Below are 18,553 nucleotides of genomic sequence, written 5' to 3'. Positions count from 1 at the left end.
GGGCTTTCACAGTTATTTTGTGTTACTGTGAGGTCTGGTTCTCTTGCCACCAGATGGCACCTAAGCCTAGGTGATAGGAAATACATCTTTTCAACAAGCCCACAGAAATACTTTATTTCTTTAAATTTTCACACCTACAAGAACTGTTCAATTCTATTTATTACAAATTATTAGAGATGTATAGAAATATGAAAAAAGACATTCACCTAAACTTGGCTATACTCAAAATGCAGATCCTGACACACATCTCAATGAAAAACAGTAAAAGCAGCAGATTTAAGTGTATGTTTCATTACAGATGCCCTAAAAGGTGAAAACAGATTTTCTCTGCATGGATGCTATTTCTGCATCTTTTAGGCATAAACAATCATAATGTCAAGGAATATTAGATCAGTAAAATATCCCATCAAGAAGCAATCCCTATTTGCCATTGGAGTCCATCTGCTGTGATGTACACAGGTACAAACTTAAAATATAAAACAACAAGTGAAAATATATGTGCTTACAAATAGAATTTTTATTTAGTCAAATAAAATTCTGTTTAGACAGACACACTAAATTGTACTTGAAACTACATCTGTAATGAAACTCTGATATATAAACATGTAACTAAGGCATTTTGAGAAGGAAAAAGGCACAAATAACACAAATAAAGACTGGAATTTAACCTCCAAACAGTAATTTTCAAAGTAGTAAACAGGCAGCTGCCCTGAGGAGCTTGGAGCCCAGGGCAGTGAGCTGTGGTATCACAGTGTTGTGTCAGTTTTCACAAATGGTCCCAGTGCTGGCCTCTGTATTTTGGGAATATTTCCATGCAGTCAGTCAGACACTGTGCTCCAGATCTTTGTTTTTTTCAAAGTGATTAATCCAATCTACTCTCACCATCCTTGTCACCTTGTGCTTTATGAAGACATCCTTCCCCCTCAGCCAGGCCCTGTGCTTCTCCATCACTGCCATTTCCTGTTAAAAGCACAAGGGCAAAGGACAAATGAAACTCACTCATGGTCTTTAATACTGAAAAAAGAAATACAGAGCCCAATTTTTAAAAACCATTTAAATTAAACACAGTAAGAAATCCTCTTTAGAAAAAGAAAACATTTTAATTCCTAATTTATTATGATTCCCACACAAATAAAAGGAAGAGGTTATTATTACTAACAACCTTCAACAGGAGCTGAGCAGATCCTCAGTGTGTCTGTCATTAATGTCACTGGAATCTTACCATCCTCTGCCCAGGACCTTGGCTCATCTGGCTGACGACAGTCTGGTGACAACAGCAGATGATCCTTGGGCTCAGTGATTACCTCTTGTATCAAGGGCTTCAAAGGGGCTACCTCTTTATCTTTGATCTCCAGGTGTCTTTCTGAATTACCAGGCTCTGTAAAGAAGCTTTTGAGAAGGGGTCCTAAGCCTTCCTTTTCATGCTTTTTATGGTTCTGACATACATTTGAAAAAATTGCTGTTGGAACTTCTACTGAACTCTCAAGCATGCTTTTATTCTTTTCTTCTAATGCAGAATTGCTGTCATTTGTCACTTCAGAAATTATTTCAATCTTTGGGTGATAGTCCTGCTGTAAAGGTAAAAATGTAATTGAAAAATTATTCTTAGATATAAAAAGCCAGAGGATGGGGAATTATCTCTTTGATCCATGTAACAATTGCCAGCTTTAATGTGCTGTTCTCATAAACTACATGGAATATATGAAATGTGTGCTTCACCCATAGCTCTGCTGCTTTGGGAATGAATCTTAGGGCAGCAATTTCTCAAGCATCACCAATGATCTGACCATAAACCAATCAACAGTTCATAAAAAGAGCAGTTCTAATATTTCACTCCAAACAGAAGAGGAACCTGACTAACATCTTCATCTGTCTTCAGTTGAGAACTGAGCAGCCTTTGGAGCAGGACAGCTGCTAACACATCCTCCTTCCCTAATCCTCTTTCCTTACCTTCTTTTAATTGGAGACTTTGTTGGCCAAGACATTTTGCAACCCTGTTACGAGTCTGTGATCCAAAGGGCAAATCAATTCCATGCCTTATGCTGACTGTAGGAACAGTTGGCATTATCTTGGAAAGACTTGTAAGAGCATGTACAGCCAGCCTCTGTCTCCAGCAAGGCCAGTATGATCAGCATGAAAATCAAAACTGTGCTTTTAAATTTTGTTGTCTTTTTTTTTTCTCTTCTATTTCTTCTTACAGGCTTGTGCCTAGAAGATTAGTTTGAGCAAAGCAAAACTCTAAGGTGGACAAGGGACTGGCCTGCAGTAGAGAGGAGTTTCAAATTCTCTGTGATTTCAGTTGGAAAGTCAGATTTTATTCAGCAGCAGGCAATTTGCACCATATTAATACTGGTACAGTATATTTTAAGACTAATCTTCAGTATAACTCTATCCTATTAAGAAATTAAACTTCTGTAACTTGCATTACTGATCATAAGTTTTTATTCTATTTTTGCTACACAAGAATATAAAAAAGTCAGATTTAAACAAAGGAAGATTTACATGTAGATATGAACTGCTGAAACCATCCATTTTAGATTATAAATGCATAAGTGATTGCATCTCCCAGCATTTCACAACTTAGATTATCCTCATTTTGCAAAACCTTTGTAAATGTGTTTAAGGAAGTTTCATTACTGGAAATTAATGAAATTACTGGAATTAATTAAAATGTTACCTTTTGAAAAAAGATTTCCTCTTCTGGGGGAAACTCACTTACAACTACATCTTCTAAATCAGGCAGTTCCTGAAAATAATCACAGATCAATAACCAGTGGGAAGAGCTACTGTAACCCATGAAAAATGACATCTCTGGCTCATTGGACAACTTCTTCAAAGCAGTGCTCATGTGGGTGTGAGGCCACAGCCAGCAGGACCCCACTGCCATCCTCTCACAGGCACAGTTTGCTGTTAAGCACGTGTGGGAAAGGGAAAATTCATCTGTCTCCAGAAACAGCAAAGGGAAAGCAACAGCCCTAATGTCAGACTGAATGCTGTTTTCTACTGTGCTGAGTGATTATGAAGGAAAACAGGATAAAGAGTAAGGCATTACCAGGATTTTAAAAGCAAACATGGTTTATTCTCTTAGCTGTTTCCTGTCTATTCAATAGACTTAATCCCAACTGCAACCCATCTGTATGGGTAAGAGCCAAATCCAGACCTGCAGTCTTCCTGAAACTGCATATCAAGTAAACAGTTAACCTAAATACACCTAATAAACCAATGTTTTACTGTGAATGCCTCATAATTAAGACACAGAACTGCAAACTTGCTGAGAACTGTTTTTCCTCAGACAGATCTCATAATTTCTGTTTTCCACTAGAAAATATCTCAGACAGCTATCATTTGCTGACATGAAAGCAAAGATGGGGAGAAGGTGGGGATGCAAAAACCACAGGTAAAAACTAATACCTTTTTGCCATTCTTTTTACTGTAGATCAATACTGGGATAAGCATCTCCTTTTGTTTTTAGATATTAATGACTTTGTAGCAGACTGCTTGGCATGGTAGCATCAGGAATATCTGTACTGTCTTGTGTGTGAAGATTATTACACAATTAAAATCAAGAAAAGAAATTTCTCCTTCCTGGCTGCAGCTAGTGCAGCATGTCCTGAAGTCACAAAGTTTTATAAAAATTGCATTAAAAATGTCCAAATTAAGATCTGAGACTAATGTGGAGTTGGATGTCAATAGGGAGATGAGATAGCTGTTATTCTTGTTTCAGTCATCATGGTGCATTTGTAGATCAACTATGTTAACCTAGTTTTGGTACATGGCAATGTGGTTCACACACTGCCAAGGCATGTGCAGCAACAGGAACTTGTTTCTGCTTGACACAGAGATGTCATAACCACCCATTGCAAATCCTACTCCACTCTCCTCCCTTATATTCCTCCTGAGATCATCTGGAGACTCAGGATATGAATAAAGACAGTGGTGCAGCTCCAGAGCCTCTCACCATCAGCATCTTGCCAGCCATTCCCTGCTATGTCAGCACTAAGATTCTTTGGAATATCTGCAATAGGGTAAGTACTGGAGGCTGTTGGGAGAGGCTCTTTCTATGACTAAAGGTCGTTGGAGAACAAGTAGCATAGAACACTGAAATGTGCATTAGTGTGTGATTTGGGTTTGGTTTTCCTTCTGTAGAATTAAAATAGTCCCACTTTTTATGTCTTTAAAACTCCACAACTGTGTGCTTAAGAGTTACTTTTATACTGCCTTGAAGTTTGTGCACAGGATGATGCCATAGAGCATCAAGGGAAAACCAAACATTGAATCAAGGAGATCTTCACATTGTGGGTACCTGCAGTGCCACTACATATTAAAAACCTTCACTTCAGACACTGCAAGATCTACTTTTAAGAATAATATTGTGCATACTTTAATTGCTGCTCATTGTCTCCACTACATTTTTCAAACCTATGATTAGAAACAGCTAAAGGTAGCAGCAGTGGGCTGAGCCCTTCAATAACAACATGGAATTTTTGCCTGGGAAATTAAGAGCATGGCAAAGATATGAGGCTTTTCTGCCAGTAGTTAACAATGGCAGTATAGGGTCTCACAGAGTGGATTAAGTGCTCTGGGAAATCATAAGCTCAGAAGTTCTATTGCTGATTATATCACAGTCTGACACTGCCAGTTAATCAGCAGTGTCCTAATTAGGACATATTGAACAATTCTCCTTTGAAGTGAGGTTGTATCTTTCAGTGGTACCTGTCCTCCTCATGGTTAAATGTGGTAAACATGTTTAAATGTTGCATCAGACATTTTAGATAATAGATATAGATACAGATATACTACAAATGTCAATCACTTATTATACCTCTTCTTGGAAACAGACATCAGAGTTCTGTTTTGAGAATTAATTTATAGCATCTAACACTGCTGGGTAACATTTACAATGATGGGGGTGCTATTTCTTCCCTATGGTTTTTCTGCAATAGTTCACATTTCCAACTGCACACTTGAGTTTTGACTAAAAGGACAAATGTGTCTACTGGATTCTTTTCACTGTGATTTGTATTTTTAAATGAGAGCCCTCATTAGCTTCTCCAGAGAAATTATAAAGATACAAGGTCAACTTCAGATCAATTACAGCACAAAAGGATTTCTAGGATAAAAAATGCAAGGACAAAATAAACTTTGGAAGCATTTTCTCATAAATGCTCCACTGGAGAGAACACCCCTGCAACTCTACTTTTTGGGGTTCTTTTTCTTTCTTTTTATTTTTCCTTAGAGTAGACCTTTCTTAAAACATACCCATATACTTTTATTATGTTACAAGAATTAACTTGGAGAAGACAATACACACTTGTGAACTTTTCAAAGTCTGAATCCAATACATACCTCAAGAGAAAGTGTCTCCAGCGTCTCCAGTTTGAACTGTTCAATTTCAGCATATTCCTCCCTCTCAGGAAGCATGGTCTTGTCAGCAGCTGCCTCCTGTCCTGGTAGATCTAGAGAATAATCAATAGTCAGTTGCAGAGAACTAACTGAACAAAAAATGTCTACATTAAAACAGCAAGCACTGCAGAACCAGACTGCTGGGGAGTCACTACCACTGCAGAATTCACAGCTCAATCCAATGCTTTATTTTTCTATTATATTCTGGGTTTCTCTTCTACTGTATAAATTAATATTTACATTTTGCAATAATGTGTTCCACAAATCCATAAAAGCATTTCTTTATGTGTGACAGTACAAAACCATCTCTAGAGTGATGAGCAGCTTCTGTTGGCAGACAGACTGCCCAGTTTATGTGGGAGCAAGGAAGTCTGTAAACTCTCCTGGCCTTTCACTAAACCTGGCATGTTTGAGAAGTCAAGTTCTGCCTTTAAGTTGCAGAAGTTGCAGGTTAAGCCTTCAGGAATTTACTATTTGTTGTATTTAAAGAATATTTTACCCAGTATTGCTTGATTTCACCTAATCACTGTGTGTGATGTGATGTAATGTAATATTTTTATGTATGAGTTAGCTGGCTTGAGCCACAGCAGAGGCAGTGCTCCACTAAGACAGAGGTTGGTTCATCATCTCTGCATGCTCAGTTTGGCTTGGCTCTTCACTGTGTACATTACCATCTGTCTCCTTGTTGAAATGTGCACCTTTGTAAGAGTCTGGTTCCTGTGCATCCTCTTGAACTTCACCAGGCACATTTCCAGATGTCAAATCTCTGTTATCTATTCTATTTGATGGAAGTATTGTAACTTCATTACAAACATCAAAACCCTCATTTTCAAACTTCTCAGTCTTTTCTTGAGCTTCTTCTTCTGATCTATTTGAGGTTCCTGATGTGTTAGAATTTCCATCACCATCTTTTGAGTTTGCAGATGTTCCTACAGATGAAATAATTTCATTAAAATTGCTGAGCTAATCTACCACTGCTCATTTTAAATATCCAAACCCCACTACAATGGGCTAGAATATGCATCAAAAGCTCCTACTTTGAGCAGCTAGTCATGGATGAGTAGTCCTTCCAAGACTGCAGCAATGCTTTTTTCCCATCTCAACTCCCCAGCAAACACAAGTTCTCCAGAAAAAAAAATCATCTAGAGAAAATGCTTAAATAATACATGTCTGGTATTTCCAATACTTTGAAAAGGCTCCCAAGTGACTACATATTTAAATACATCCTTGAGGATTTTGATGCATCAGCAACAAGTGCTTGCCACACTCTCCTTTGTGCAATCCACTTGCTTGAAGAAAGTTTTACTTGTTGGTCAATCCATAATGTATCAGATAAAGACTCCTCTGCACATTCAAACTGAAGTGGTAACAGACATCTTCCAAAACAGTAAACACAAACCTTCTTGGGTATCTGATGCATCTCCTTCCATGCACTTTTGTCTCCTCTTTTCCTCTGCTCTTTGCCTAATTGCTGCTAATGCATCAATACTATCTTGGATTTTTTTTCTCTCTCTGGTTTCCCATTTTTCCCTTTCTGCTTTCTCAGCTTCAAGCCCTCCAACAGCCCAGGCTTCTGCACAGGCTCTAATGAAAACACAAAAGCTCACTGTAATACAGCTATAAAAGCCCACCTCTGCAATGAGAGAGAAATTTAAAATAGCTTTCAACAGCACAAAATAGCTGCAAGATAAAAAAGCAGATAGCAGTGACAATCCCTTATGCAACAGGGATGTTCATTTATCTCACAAAAGAAACAGAGATATCTAAATGCTGGTTGGTGGTTACACCACCAGAGATTGATCTGATCTTGGCTCAGCTGTTCCAGATACCTGCTCAGTTATTGCTGAAATCAGGATTTGCCTCTGGTCTACAGACTTGGCACAAGACAATTCTGTTCAAGAATTACTTTGTGAAAAAATACATTGCTTTTTTCTAGGTTAGATGTACAAGTGTGTAATACAAATCTCTTCTCCTCAAAGTCATTCACCTTCAATAAATTATACTGGTCAATCTTCCTTCCATGACAGCATTGACAAAAAACGGGTGAGTCATTGTTAGCACTTGATTCTTACTTCTTTGTAAAGAAGATGGCTGTGTTTCTTACCTGTCCTTTGGGAAAACTGGTCTGTCATCCAGATATGTCAGCTGTTTTAGTCGAACAGTGAGTGTTTTTCTATAATTGGCAATTTTCCTTATCACCTCATTTCCCATCAAATTCAGCACATGCTATTGAAACAAGGGAAACAGTTTTTCAGCTTGAGTAGCAAAAACCCAGCCTGGATATGCACTTCCCCTGTCATTTCAAAAGCAAGAATGAATAAAACATCCGAGGTGTTACAGGTGATCGACCAGAAACAAAATAATGTTTAATAATGTTTCTTTTAGACTGATACCTACTGTGCACTCAGCTACCCAACAAAGCCACACACGACACAAACCTTCAGCTATTTTGGGCTTACCAGATTGGGCATGGTCTCCAGAATAGCTACAATACTTGGATCACTTAGATTGTTGTGGGAGAGATCAAGAACAGAAATACTTGGGCATTCCTGCAAGTGCTGGATGTCTTCCACTGTTCGTAACTTATTGTGAGAGATCTGCAGAGTCTGCAGGACTTTCAGACAAGCTGCCAGACAAGAACAGTGCAATGAAAGGAAAGGTAAGAGTTGTTGCTTCAGAGAGTTTTTTGAGCAAGTAAAAAACTGCATTGTCAAACTAATAGTTTATACTGAATTTGGAGCTGTTTTCTAAATCAGTAATTCTGCTGTATATGCTTTTTGGCTAGGCCTCCAAAGCTGCTTTTTTCACCCCAGTGAAAAATGGGTGCTTGGTTTTAGGAAGGTGGTTATTTTTAATTCACATTTCAAAATATTCAGTTACACAAAAGCAAGAGCTTGTGTTTCAAAATTCTCGAATGTATGCAAGTAGTAATGTACAGAAATAGCTTTTTGTTTTCTGCTGAAGACAGAATCAATCTTTAATTGATATAAAAGATTTGGTAATTGTGTCTGCAACTGCCAAAGCACATCTTAAAGTAAATGGTGAAAACTGGATTGTCAGCCTGTCTGCAACACAGATAAGTACTGAGATGGTATTAAGAAATGAGGAAAAACTACCTAATTATCCTAGTTATCCATGTGAAAGGAGTTTCTATGTATTTTCTGTTTCTCAACATGGGTTTTAATCCTCCACAGAAGCCCTGTGGGCTCTGGTATGGATATTGTGCCAAATTCTAACACAAATAAAAAAATCCCTTGAAACTAGTGCCACTAACAAAAGCTTAGTCAGATCTTAGGAAATATGGGCTTGTCAGAGGCTAAAACCTGTTGCAGCAACAGTTCTTACAGAGATTCTCAATGGTCCTGATGTAGTTGTTACTGATATTGAGGGAATCCAGCTTTTGTAAGGGTTCAAGGTTTTCAATTTTCTCAATTAAATTGAGTTGCAAATACAGGCAACGCAATTCTGTCTGAGCCTCCAAATTCTCAATTTTTCTTAAGCCATTACATTGCAGCCACAAACATTTCAGTCCAGTATATTCTTCAAGATTCTCCAGTCGGTCAAATCCTGCAGAGAAAAAAAGATGTTTTAAAATGAAAAGGCATTGGCTGAAAATTGCTCTTTGGACAAGACAATTCCGTTAAACCAGATCTGCTGAAACAGCCCGAGGGAACACTGGTACTGAAGTTACTGCAGTATTTCCACTGAATTCGTGCTACTGTTTGCCCATAAAGGCAAAACCAAGTTGGTGCCTATTCTGGTTTGTATCTCAGCAGCCCTTTAGATGCTAAATAACACATAGCAAACCCAAGGCTGAATGTAGAAGATAGGATATCCTATTTATTTGGAAGAATTCTTACTTGGACCAGGTAACTGCATGATGCAAAGCTTGCTCAGAGATCACCAGAGGATGAGAAATGTTCATTCTAACACATTCTTTTCTTACAATAGTGTTTGCAAATGTGCAGCAAGTCTTTACTACTTATTTCCCTCTTGACCATTTTAATTTGGCAGTAAAAAAGTTCCAAAAGCTGGAAAAGGCTCTTTATACAAACAATTCAAGGAAAAATACATATATTTACCTCTGAGTGCAACCCAGGTATTTTAAGACTTTTCTCAGAGGCTCCTGTTTCAGTAAAAGAGACCAAAAATATGTCCCTTGATTCCTATTGATCCTTTGGATGGCTCCACAAAGCAAGTTAGATGTAGAGTTTAATTTTCTACCTTCATATTGACTCATTTTGTTTCCCAAATCCAGTATTACATAAAATGTGTTTCCAATTTAGAAGACTGACTAGATACCTTACTTCAGTGAGCCATAAAGTACATTCTCTGCTAAAATGCTACTTAGATTGATCAAGCTAGGCAGTCATGTCCACATCTTACCTTTATAATGCAAGTACAGTGTATCATTTAAGTATGGGGTCCAGTATAATTTCTGCTGTTTACAGATGTCTAGCAGAATCTTTTTTGTCATTCTAGAATAGTGCAGGAAGCAGAAGCAAAATAAAAAATGTATTTCAGTGCACATTCTGAGATCTTTGGTTTCCTTATAGATTGCATTGCAATACAATTGACAATTTTTTAATGCAAGAGAAATAGCTACAGCTTTCAAAATTATACTCCAAATAAAAAAATTTACAAGTGCTGGGTTTTTTAGTGTGGCTTTTAATTTCTACCTTTGAAGTGAGTTACCAGGCCCTTCTGCTAAAAAGTAGAGGGTTCATAGGAAAACAGGCAGGGAATTAGAGAGTCCATCTTCTTGGAACAGGGCAGTATGATTTTATATTAGCTTCTGGTTCCAATGTTAGCTTCCTCTCCAATACTTTCCCCTGTTTCTCATTGCTTTGGACCTCTGGTGGCAGAGCCAAAATGCAGAACTTTTTCTCAGACTAGAAAAATCAATAGTAATCAACCCAACATTTTATTGAAATGCTGACTCAAAAACAGCACTCAAAAATTTTTTGATATACAGCTGTTGGTTGGCTGGGAATGCCACTGGGAAGTAACAGAATGCTTTGTCTGAACTGACACAGAAATAGTTCCTGGCACATGACTTCCACAGGAGTTTGCACAATTTTCTCCAGATCCATTGAAGTTTGCTACTGTGGCCATAAAACCCAAACATTTGTACAGGTGCTGGAAATATCACTAATACCTGATTTATCCATTATTCTCAAGTTCATCTTAAAACTGTTCTCCAGAACTGAGATGAATACACAGAATACCAAAACTCCTGATGATGCCAACACATCCACAAACAATGTATTACCTTACAGAGCCTTTCTTTTCTTCTGTCCTTTGACTGGATGAGCTGGTTCCAGACTTCTGATCAATACCTGATTTTTGTCCATTCTGTTGATCTGCTCTGGATGTACAGTTGACTTCTTTCTCTTGAGTTTTAACAGATTTATAAATAAGGAAATGAGTTGCAATTTAACAGCAAGGGTGGGGAAAATGTGTCATGTTGCCAATTACTTTAGAGAGCACTTGAATTTCAAGAAGCGTTTTAACCAAGATTTCTTCTGATATTTTTAATGAAACTTAACTTTGTTTTACACAGCATCATAAAATAAATGCTAGCAATTGAATTGTTGAAATCTGCATATTTAATGGGTTTTTTTAGATCTGCAAGTCAGATAGTACCCATTATTCTTAATATTATTATAATGTACAGTGACACTAAAGTACTGGCACCAATATTCTTATGGTATTAGACATTTTATATATATCACATTTAATTAATATCAATTTGAGTTTATTGTAAAGAGACTACAGCAATGGTGTATCAGAGTCATTCCAAGCACTGTTAGTCTAGCTTTTCTGAATTTACCCTTTTGCACTCCTTTTAGGGTGTCTTTACACTGCTTTGACTAATTGCAATTTCATTATTTGTCTCTTCAGATACTTGCCCTTGTAGTTCATACATTGAAAGAGAAAGTGCAAACAAGATGACTGTACCAGCTTACTTAGAAATGACTGTAATTAAAACATAATAATCAGACACATTTAGTAACACATGAGGCCATGGGTTGAAACTGATGTGCAGAACTTCCACCTGAACACAAGGAAGAACTTTACAGTGCAGGTGACCACGCACTGGAACTGTTCTCCCAGACAGTGTGGAGTGTCCCTCACTGACACGTGTGGAGTGTCCCTCACTGACAGGTGTGGAGTGTCCCTCACAGACAGTGTGGAGTGTCCCTCACTGACACGTGTGGAGTGTTCCTCACTGACAGGTGTGGAGTGTCCCTCACTGATAGGTGTGCAGTGTCCCTCCCTGACAGGTGTGGAGTGTCCCTCAGTGACAGGTGTGGAGTGTCCCTCACAGACAGTGTGGAGTGTCCCTCACTGACAGGTGTGGAGTGTCCCTCACTGACACGTGTGGAGTGTCCCTCACTGACACGTGTGGAGTGTTCCTCACTGATAGGTGTGGAGTGTCCCTCACAGACAGTGTGGAGTGTCCCTCAGAGACAGGTGTGGAGTGTTCCTCAGAGACAGTGTGGAGTGTCCCTCAGAGACAGGTGTGCAGTGTTCCTCACGGACAGGTGTGGAGTGTCCCTCAGAGACAGGTGTGGAGTGTTCCTCACGGACACGTGTGGAGTGTCCCTCAGTGACACGTGTGGAGTGTCCCTCAGTGATAGGTGTGGAGTGTCCCTCAGTGATAGGTGTGGAGTGTCCCTCACTGACAGGTGTGGAGTGTCCCTCAGTGACAGGTGTGGAGTGTCCCTCACAGACAGGTGTGCAGTGTCCCTCACTGGAGATTCCAGAGCCATCTGGTCCCGGTCCCGTGCCCTGTGCTCCGGGATGGCTCTGCCCGAGCAGCGAGGTCGGACCAAGGAGCTTCACACCTGAGCCATGCTGTGACTCTGTGATTTAGAGGTCAGGCTAGCTGTGTGATTACCCGGCAACAGGAAAGTAAAGAAATGTCGGGATGTGAGACCACAGGAAGATAACAATCGAGCATGCCTCAGTTATGTCAGGATTTCCAGTGACTTTGGTGGCAGAAAGCACACACTCGTGTTTGCACCCATGTAAGCACGAACAGCAGGTTTGTGTGCTGGCGAGCGAGCCGGAGGGGCTCACCTGTGCTCCCAGCGCTGCCCTCACGCTCCGTGCGGGCACCTCCGCTCCCGGTGTCGCACAGCGCCGCATTTGACGCCTCAGGCGCCGGGGCCTCCCCCATGCAGCCGCTGCCCGGGTCTCCAGCGAGCGCCGCCTGCATTCTAAACCCCCCGAGCCGGTATCGGATTTACGCTCTGCCTTCGTCAGACAAAATCCACAGGCTTTAGTCGGCGGCAGTCAAGGGCCGGAGCGCAGCCCGAGCCCGGGCCGCCGCCTCAGCCGTGGCCATGGCGACGCCGCGCGCAGCCCCACAAGGCCCCGCGGCCGCTCCCGGCGGCCCCGCGCGGTGCGGGCGGCGCGGCGGGCGGGGAGCCCGGCCCGGCTTTGCGGGTGAGGCGCGGCGGGTCAGGGCCGCGGGGGGGATGGGACAGCCCGGGGCAGGCAGGGCGCCGGGCGGTGTTTCAGGGGCGGGCTGGGCGAGGGGCGAGGCTCCGGAGCGCTCGCGGGGGCTGCGCGGAGCGGGCGCGCCCGGAGCTCGCTGTCCCGCTCTGGGCGAGGGTCGGGCGGGGTGTGGCGGTGCTGGGCGGCACTTCGGGTCCTCCGAGGAGAGGACGGATTTGTGCTTGTTTAGAAAAGTCTATTTGTTAATAAAAGCCGTGTGAGGCACAGCAGGCGCGGTGTGCCTGATGGCTGCACTGCATTGCCATGGTTCAAGGACAGTGGCAGATGCGGTGCTTTTGGCAGCGCTGAGGACTGATGTTCTGTCTCTGAACCTGCTTCGTCTCTCATGTAGCTTTTTGTCCTTGAAAGAGCCCGTTGTTTCTTTGTATCTCAGCTTTCTCGTGCTGGTTATCCTTGCCTCTCTTCTCGGTAGTTTTTTAATCTTCCAAAATTGGTTTTCACCTGTTCAGCTTCTGCTTGAATTGTTTCATTTACAGAATCGTTGATCATTGTTGTTGCAGTATAACTGATTAATAGCTCAACCCTACCTGAATCAGTGGGGATGATGGTAGGTGGCACCCAAATTTTAGCAGACTGACTTGTGGTTTTTCTGCATCAAAACTGTAAAACGCTGAATCTCAAAGGTTATCCATAGTCTGAAAAGTTTACATGGCCCAAGAGGCAACTGTAATTGCCTGTGTTTATTTTTTTTTTCAGGCTTGTGATCACCATGGCTGCAGTGGATCGATTCTCCCTCTTGTACAGAGAAATCAGTCGCTCCTGCAGTTTCTATCTAGAAGCCCTGGCTGTTGTTGGAGCTTGGTACACAGTCAGAAAGTGTGTGTCTCTGGCGCTGGACACTTACAGCGCGCTCAGGCTGCACGTTATCCCAAAGCTGAGGGGGGAGATTGATCTTGTCAAGAAGTATGGGAAGTGGGCTGTGGTCACAGGTAAGAGATGAAGTGGTGAGTTTGCTTGTGTTTATGTAATATACTGTACCAGTACTGAGAAACTTGGTGGCTTGTGGTGCTGGGTGAGCTTTATGTCACAGGCTGGGGCATGTATTATCTCTGGATGCCGCTAAATCTGTCTAAGTGCCTGTTGTTCATTGCCTTTATAAATTAATTCCTCAGGAGATGGGCAAGCTAAGTGAGTTGGCTGACTGCTGAGAAAGAATCGCAGCAATTGTTGCCCAAATTTGCAAGATACATCTTGATCACCTGCAAGTGTACACAGAGATGTAGACAAGGTCCTTTTTTTGCTATGGGGTGTTCATATGTGCCCTAGTTCTGCAGAAAGGTTTGACTTGTGTACCTCTGACATCCCTGCTTTTCATTAAAGTTCTCCTTTGAGCTCTCTCTTGTTGTCGTAGAAAATATGAAACTTTTATGAGGGGAATTGCAGAAGGTGGTTGACAGTGTTGTCTTTACTGTTGTGTCTTTGAATTCAATATATTTAGTGGCACATGATCTCAGAAAGAAGAATAAAGCTGTAATTGAAAGAACTGTTAGAATAGGCTGATGCTGCTCTGTTTTTCACTTGTGTTCTGCTGATGTTTTTTCTTGCAGGTAGCACAGATGGTATTGGGAAGGCTTATGCTGAACAACTGGCAAAGCATGGTGTCAACATCATCTTAGTCAGCCGAAACAAAGAGAAGCTGGAGGCTGTATCCAGGAGCATATCTGAAACCTATAAAGTGGAAACAGATTTCATAGTAGCTGATTTCAGCAAGGGGCGTGAGCTTTACCCAGCCATTAAGGAGGCTCTGAAAGACAGAGAAATTGGGATTTTGGTGAATAATGTAGGAATATTTCATGCCTACCCAGACTGTTTTACTAATCTGTGTGAGGATATGCTATGGGACTTGATCCATGTAAATATTGCTTCTGCTACCATGATGACACATATTGTGCTGCCAGGCATGGTAAAGAAGAAGAAAGGGGCAATTGTGAACCTTTCTTCAGCATCCTGTTGTCAGCCAACACCAATGTTGACAGTCTATGGAGCCTCTAAAGTAAGTTGGGGTGTAGTGTTAAATGCACTGGAAAGTACATTATAGGTTGGTTGTTCTGAGGTGTTTTTTGAACACATTCAGCAAGGATGTCAAAATACTTGAAAGTTTTCTGTGGATTTTTTTTAAATATTGGAGGTGAATGATGCATGTGTTATGCAGTAAACTCTTCATCCTCACCAGTGCTGGGCTTTGAACCAAAGTCAGTGCTCTTGAATTTTGTGTGAACTGTGACATGACAGTCATTCTAGGAGAAATGTTGCCTTTCTCAGATGCACAAAGCAGAGAGACAATTTGGGTGCCATTGAAAGGGTCAAGAATTTCATCTCTCCCTTCTGCAGCTGAACTGTGCACATACCTCAAGCCTCTTGCATACCAGTATTTGGTAGCAAGAAGGGCTATACTCATGCTCAAGCCACCACTGTGACACAGAGTGTGGCCAAATCAAGCCACTTAATGTAATCTCAAGGAGTGTTGTGGTATATTTGGGGACAAGTGAAAAGAACTCCTCCATAATTGTTCTTCCTGAAGAGATCCAGCCAGTAATGAATAGGCCTGGGCAGCTGGGTGATGCTGGGAGGATGAATGCTCATGGTGATGGTGGATTTACACTGGGTGACGTGCTGCTGAATCCACAAAAGCAGCTGGGGTTGTGGAAGGATCTCACCTAGATCCAGTGTGTAAACACAAGTGGTTGTTGCTCCCAGCTGTCCGTGGCTGCCCTCTGTTGTACCCTTGCCCCTGACATAGCTTTTATTTCCTTTGGCCTGGAGCAAAACCAACTTACTACTCCAAGGTGTAAAACTCCTTGCAGACCTCCTTCAGTGTGGAAACTGGCTTGTAGTTACTGTTTCTGAGCAGAGTGTCTGCCCCTTTTATTATGCCAAGTGTATGGAGAGCTACACTCTGAATTAAAACAATTAAAAGGCTTGAATGAAAAAGAAGAAACACAAATGTACCAAAGTTTCTTCCTGTAGCTGAGATAATTAATCCAAATCCTAGATCAGCAATCCAGCTTTAAGCCTGGCCTCAGAACACAGAAGTGAGAACAACCTGTTGTAACACCCTAAGCCTCTTTGTGCAGTAACAGTGAATAATGCTTGAAGTGGTTGCCTTAGTATTTCCTAAAGCATTTGTAAGAGCATTTGTACAAGATGTTTTCCCAACAGACCTTTTGCAAGGCTGTTGGGGGCAGAAAGGTATCACAAGCTGAATCTAAAATGCTCTTTCTCAGGGAGAACTGGCTGTGTGGCACAGCAGTAGCTTCAGCAGGGAAAGCATCAGTGTTGGTGCCCTGATAAGACTGAGCCAGGGTCATTTTTCTGATTCCAGCAGTCCCAGCCTTGTGTTTTTCTTGTTCTGTAAAAGTAAAATGAGCTAAAGGAGGTAATGCAGCTACACATTAACTTTTTGCATAAGAGGAGATAACCAACCTGGCTTCTGGAGAAGGCAGTTGAATGCAAAATTCGCCTGTAAATGTATTAAAGAATGGGACTTTATTTTCTCCTTCTTACAGTAGAAGGTAGAGCTGGCTGTAGAGTGTCCTTGCAATGTCCCCAGACCAAATAAGGTGTTTGTTTTAGATGAAATAAATGTTTTTGTATTATTTTTAAGCAGAAATTGTCAGATTGTGATAAGCAGTCACTTTGCCCTGCAAGTTACTGTACCATAGCAGGTTTATAGCAAATAACAACACACAGAAATGTTGATGATACTTCAGAAAATCATATTTTTATACTATTTATTAATATTCATTGAGCCAGTGCATAAAATATGTTTAAACTTTTCTGTAATTTTAATAAAACTTTGCCCTGAGACTTAATTGTAAAAAAAAAAAAAAAAAAAGGAAAAAAGTCTCTTTCTGCTTTTGTCTTTCTAGAGCTACTTGGACTATTTCAGTAGATCACTACATCATGAGTATGCCTCCAAAGGAATTTTTATTCAGAGTCTACTGCCATTTGTGATTTCTACAAATATGACAGCATTCAGTAGCACTATTTCAAAGAGATCTATCCTTTTTCCTACTGCTGAAGAATATGCAAGTCATGCTGTTTCTACTCTTGGGTTATCCATAAGGACTACTGGTTACTGGAAGCATGCAATACAGGTAATGGAATTCATTAAACTATTTCATTTTTGTCAATAGAAGTAAATCAGCTGTTTACTTAGGAGTCTGAATGAAAACTGCTCATTCTGAAAAAGTGTAATATGTATTGTAGACTTTAAGGCATTGTGTCATATTTTCTCACTAGTTCTGCTTTAGAAACTTATGCTTGGGCATGCTTATTTTTAAGATCAGAGAGTGAATCAAATTCTCCCTTGAAATGTGCAGTAGAAATGGGAAAGAGACAACTTTTTACTGAAAAGCAGAATATCTCATTTCTCTTGGGGTGTTGCTGACTGGGCAAGTGTTTCACCATCTTCTGTAAACAGAAACAGCTTTTTTCAATCCTAATATATTGAGCCTGTTTGTGCTTTGGGGAAGAGTGAGTAGGGAGGATGGAATAATAGCAGGAAAAAACCCTATATTTTTGTTCTAAGCTACCTGGAAGCAGGTCCTCCATTTGTAAAGGTTTTCATTTTTGGGGCAGAATGCTTTATGCACGTTGGTCACATCTCATGTATCCTACCTAGAGGCTTCCTATAGCATTGGGTTTAGTAGATGGAAATGAAGATTGGGGATTAGTCTGAAAGGACTAAAATAGCCAGGAAGCATTCTGGCAAAATGTGGCAACTAAAGGAAGTGGACAGAATTGCTGTTGTGAACTTGATCAAATCAGGATTCAGGATTTACGTGCAGAACTTAACTGCTCAGCTGTGGGCTCTACGTTCGAAACAGCGAAATCTGTGTGCTTCCAAGGGGTTGATGATATTCAAGCACTTTTTGCCTTGCTTTAGTAGTGACTTGAGAAACTGTTTACTTTAATGGAACATATTTTAATTTGTCCCTTTCATTTTTTTTCTGTTTTCTTGTCTCCCTGTGCCTCTCCACAGTTTACGCTGGGCGAGTGCCTGCCGGAATGGATGTGGGCGTGGTTTGCGCTCTATTTGGGCAGAATTCTGCGCAAGGAAGCTTTGGCAGCCAAAGCCAAATAGGAGTAGCTCGATGTCCCATGAGACAATTCTGATCTCAGTGTTGCAAAAATGTTTAATGAACCTTGGAGCACTTACTGTAACTTATCCATACCATGTTAAGGAAGCTGCGTAACCTAGAACAGAAGTCTGGATCCTCTCTGTATCCTTGTATTAAATAACTCCTCTGCTGCTTTCCTTTATGACAGAGTGCTGATGTTTTTGATGTTAATCTCTGTTCACTTTCGCAATGAGATAATTGGGCAGGAGCAGGTACAGTGTTACTTGTAACAATAAGTGACAGTCCCTTCCATAGTGCTACATGATGTCCGTGTGTAAAGTTGAGAGAATTTGAGACTCCCCAACTCCATCCGAAACGGGACCCCAGAAAAATCAAGCCATTCAAAACGACAGCGATGAAGTTGTGGAGAAGATGGGGAGCAGCTGGGGGGTATCAGGGTCAGGGACCCCTGACAGGTCTGTCCACAGCCTCCGATTCAGTTGTTTGCGGGATAAAACTTGTGCTGCTAACAACGCCTTCCGCTCGCTGGCAAAGGGGTT

At 41.1% G+C, this 18,553-nt stretch overlaps 2 protein-coding genes across 5 annotated transcripts; one reads left to right on the top strand and one right to left on the bottom strand.

Moving 5' to 3' along the window:
• Positions 1-497: 497 nt before the first annotated feature.
• DNAAF1 (dynein axonemal assembly factor 1) lies at positions 498-12,628 on the bottom strand. 3 transcript variants are annotated; one of them, XM_033069380.2, is made up of 12 exons: positions 12,490-12,628; positions 10,676-10,796; positions 9,790-9,881; positions 8,749-8,970; positions 7,863-8,029; positions 7,508-7,629; positions 6,803-6,987; positions 6,075-6,332; positions 5,347-5,456; positions 2,678-2,746; positions 1,223-1,571; positions 498-960 (listed from the first exon to the last, which is right to left on the bottom strand). In XM_033069380.2, the coding sequence occupies exons 1-12, from the start codon at positions 12,626-12,628 to the stop codon at positions 863-865; spliced, it is 1,932 nt and encodes a 643-aa protein (XP_032925271.1). In that variant the 3' UTR covers positions 498-862. The 3 variants fall into 3 exon arrangements, with proteins under 3 accessions (XP_032925271.1, XP_032925272.1, XP_032925273.1); XM_033069381.2 differs by having other exon boundaries at positions 1,223-1,568; XM_033069382.2 differs by having other exon boundaries at positions 6,102-6,332.
• On the top strand, positions 12,570-18,195 carry HSDL1 (hydroxysteroid dehydrogenase like 1). Of its 2 annotated transcripts, none has more exons than XM_033069383.1 (5): positions 12,570-12,646; positions 13,627-13,859; positions 14,478-14,923; positions 16,800-17,027; positions 17,915-18,195. In XM_033069383.1, the coding sequence occupies exons 1-5, from the start codon at positions 12,588-12,590 to the stop codon at positions 18,014-18,016; spliced, it is 1,068 nt and encodes a 355-aa protein (XP_032925274.1). In that variant the 5' UTR covers positions 12,570-12,587; the 3' UTR covers positions 18,017-18,195. The 2 variants fall into 2 exon arrangements, with proteins under 2 accessions (XP_032925274.1, XP_032925275.1); XM_033069384.1 differs by lacking the exon at positions 12,570-12,646 and adding an exon at positions 12,821-12,858.
• Positions 18,196-18,553: the final 358 nt, after the last annotated feature.

Source organism: Catharus ustulatus, chromosome 11, assembly GCF_009819885.2.
Source record: "Catharus ustulatus isolate bCatUst1 chromosome 11, bCatUst1.pri.v2, whole genome shotgun sequence".
NCBI lineage: Eukaryota > Metazoa > Chordata > Aves > Passeriformes > Turdidae > Catharus > Catharus ustulatus.
The sequence above is the reverse complement of the archived record's forward strand: the minus strand, read 5'-3'. Positions and strand labels throughout refer to the sequence as shown.

Bases quoted from the DNA above. Each gene is read 5' to 3' on its own strand.
- HSDL1 (XM_033069383.1), top strand. From the start codon at position 12,588: ATGCAGCCGCTGCCCGGGTCTCCAGCGAGCGCCGCCTGCATTCTAAAC. The intron at 13,860-14,477 runs GTAAGAGATGAA...TTTTTCTTGCAG, and splicing joins GAAGTGGGCTGTGGTCACAG to GTAGCACAGATGGTATTGGG. The intron at 17,028-17,914 runs GTAATGGAATTC...GCCTCTCCACAG, and splicing joins ACTGGAAGCATGCAATACAG to TTTACGCTGGGCGAGTGCCT.
- DNAAF1 (XM_033069380.2), bottom strand. From the start codon at position 12,628: ATGCAGGCGGCGCTCGCTGGAGACCCGGGCAGCGGCTGCATGGGGGAG. The intron at 7,630-7,862 runs GTAAGCCCAAAA...TTGTTTCAATAG, and splicing joins TGGAGACCATGCCCAATCTG to CATGTGCTGAATTTGATGGG. The intron at 6,988-7,507 runs GTAAGAAACACA...TGTTTTCATTAG, and splicing joins CCAGTTTTCCCAAAGGACAG to AGCCTGTGCAGAAGCCTGGG.